At 46.4% G+C, this 2,820-nt stretch overlaps 1 protein-coding gene across 1 annotated transcript in view; it reads left to right on the top strand.

Annotated features, from left to right (window-relative positions):
- Window positions 1–1,359, top strand: part of ALDOB (aldolase, fructose-bisphosphate B) — a 10,415-nt gene extending 9,056 nt beyond the window's left edge. The window contains exon 8 of the mRNA XM_015406215.1: window positions 1,139–1,359. Within this exon, the coding sequence (XP_015261701.1) occupies window positions 1,139–1,234 (96 nt within the window). The 3' untranslated portion in view covers window positions 1,235–1,359. The remainder of the gene's footprint in view (window positions 1–1,138) is intronic.
- Window positions 1,360–2,820: the final 1,461 nt, after the last annotated feature.

Genomic DNA, 2,820 nt, shown 5'->3' with positions numbered 1-2,820 from the left:
GGGGAGAAAACCTTCAAACTCTCTTTCCGGTTCCATTCTCTGTCCTGAAAAAGCAGCTCCGAAAGCTGCATTTGGGGAGGGGGTGGAGTCTTAAAACAACCGTGGGGAAGGAGACATTACATATCGTTTGACAAGAGGTGAACGTGGATTTCTTGTAAAACTCCTAGAGGTTCCCCTTGCTTTGAACACATTAAGTTGCTTGATTCTGAGTCAGCCCATCGGTCTATCAAGGTTGGTCTGATCTACCCTTAAGTTGCAGCAGCTTTCCAGGGTCTCTTTCGTATCACCCTCCTATCAGATCCTTGTAACTGGAGACTCTAGGGATTGACCCTGGGACCTCCTGCATGCAAAGAAGTGCTCCAGCACTGCGTCAAGTCTATGGTTGCCAGGTCCCCTCGTTGTGCTGGGGGGGGGGATTGGGGGGGGGGGCATTCCAGGATGTCTCCAATGTGACGACGTCACTCTATGTTAGAACTGGTGTCAAACCACAGAATTTTCCCCTCAAACCAGAGCGTCCCTGCGCAACGTCCCTGATGTGATGATGTCACTTCTGGGCGATGTCACTGCATCAGGGATGTCGCACAGTGATGTCACTGTTTGGGGGTGGGGTTTCTCCCACTGGCCAGCTGGCCAATGGCACGCAGAAGCCCCCAAAACCAGGGGAACCCCCACCAGGATCAGCAACCCTCCTCTTTAATTCACCCACAATTATTTTCTGCTTCTTCCATGCATTTAGTTTCATCTGTGGCAACGGAAAGTGCCGTCATGTTGCAGCCGACTTATAGGATTTTCAGGGCAAGAAACATTCAGAGGTGGTTTGCCATTGCTTGCCTCTGTGTAGCAACCCTGGACTTCCTTGGTGGTCTCCCATCCAAATACTAACCAGGGCCAACCCTGCTTAGCATCCAAGATCTGATGAGATCAGCCTAGCCTGGGCCATCTATGTCAGGGCAGTTCTTTCCTTACTCTCCTGGTCTTGGAAAAATTGGGTCTTAACACAGAAGACCTATACTAAAAGGATAAAATATGCAAGCCTTAGCCCCTCCAGTTTTTTTTGCATTAAACCACAAATGCATGCTTTGTTTGTCCTTTGCTCAAATCTTTCTTCTCTACAATAGTCTCTTTGTCTTTTTTTCAGATTAATGGTTTAGCCTGCAGAGGCCAGTACGCCACCTCCGGAAAGAGCAGTGCCGCAGCCAGTCAATCGCTTTTTACTGCGAGTTACACATACTAGATCCATGCTAGCAGGGCTTTTTTTCCTGAGGGGATGCCAGAGTTCTGGAACGTCTTCGACAAAACTCTTTTTAAAAATGTTTAAAAGTTCGTGAGTTTTCAGTCTACAGATTGAAAACTTCATTTCCCTATTGAGAGTTCCGGCAGCTCTTTTTTTTAAAAAAAAAACACCCCAAAGCCTTGCATTCTAGCATGGATTCAGCTCATTCCTCCATGCAGCTGAAAGAAGAGACCCAAAAAGAAAAAGATCACCTAACACAATCTGGTGGGAAGCCAGGTTGGAACAACAGACTGCTTTGCACCTATCTGTTCTTCAACACAAGGCTAACATAGCCACGCCACACCCTCACACCTCAAAGAAATTGGATGGGTTTTATGGGACCATCCTTTGCTGACTTTAATTCTCTCACAAGACAGCTGGGCTTTAGATGCTTCCATAGCTAACAGGAGAGCTGGGCACTATCAGACCCCGAATCATTGTCACCAGGAATGAATAAAACCTCCAGCCTCAAAATCTGAAACCTAGAGAAAGAATTGGAATGCCTTTATTGTATGTTTCCAGTCCGCAAGCTGTGAATTATCTTCCTGCTGCAGCAAAAAGAATAAATGCCTGTAAAAAAAAAATAGCAATGGGTTCCATATTATTCATTTCCTGCCTCAGCAGTACCCTGACTTTGATGCTCTCTTACTACTTGGAGCATAAGTACAGGGGCGTCCTGTTTCACGAATCCGTGAGCTAGGCGATGCTGGTCTCTAATTCAAATGCAGATGACAGTCGGGCCAACATGGCTCACCTTACACTCAGCCGGTACACAAGACTGGTTTGTGGGTTCTTTTTCCTCTTAATTGCAAGACCTCTGTGATATTAAAAAAGCCAATCATGAAGGTAGGGAGAGCCTCCTGGACAATGCAGCATAGAGGTTGCAGCAGGATAGGAAGTGGGTGAAACCACCATATTCCCTCTTGTGCTAGTGGAGGAAGATTGGCAAAGTAAGTCCAAACTGGAGGACAATTTTGCCCAATTTCCTCTCCTTCCGGCGTCCTTATACAGCATGTGATTTTGTCCACAGATGTCCCATGAACCTCAGCTTTGGCTTCTCAGGGATCAGAGGAGGCTGCTAGACGAAGGGGAATGTATGACAGATTCACTTTCATAATACCCTACATTTGCAAACAGTAGGATGCTGACAATATTGGGGATTAATGCATGTTAAGGTTTCAGTTTCGCTTCTCTTCGTTCTGTTTTACTGCTTACCTTGCCATGTATTTGGGGGGAGGGAATTCCTGAGGGGGAGTGTGTGTGGGCTGAGGCTGGCCTGTAGTAGCCATAACCATTTCTCAAGTTGCACCTCTCAGCCTGTTCTCATGGGATTTGACCTTGGAGACTTGTTTGCCAGGCTAGAATAGATAAGACACCGTATGTCTGTCAGGGTTGTCATAGTAATGCTAGGGGCCGGAAGCTGATGTATGAATGGGGTGTGGGGTGCATTGGGTTTTACCTATAACCTCTGAATTTTGCGCACTTTCTTCAGTCCTGAAAAAGATCCAGTTCCTGTAGTAAGCATATCTCTCGTTATATATAATTCT

This window comes from Gekko japonicus, unplaced genomic scaffold (genome assembly GCF_001447785.1).
Source record: "Gekko japonicus isolate JY-2015 unplaced genomic scaffold, Gekko_japonicus_V1.1 scaffold1264, whole genome shotgun sequence".
NCBI lineage: Eukaryota > Metazoa > Chordata > Lepidosauria > Squamata > Gekkonidae > Gekko > Gekko japonicus.
Note: the sequence above shows the minus strand (reverse complement) of the source record. Positions and strands in the feature narration are given on the sequence as shown.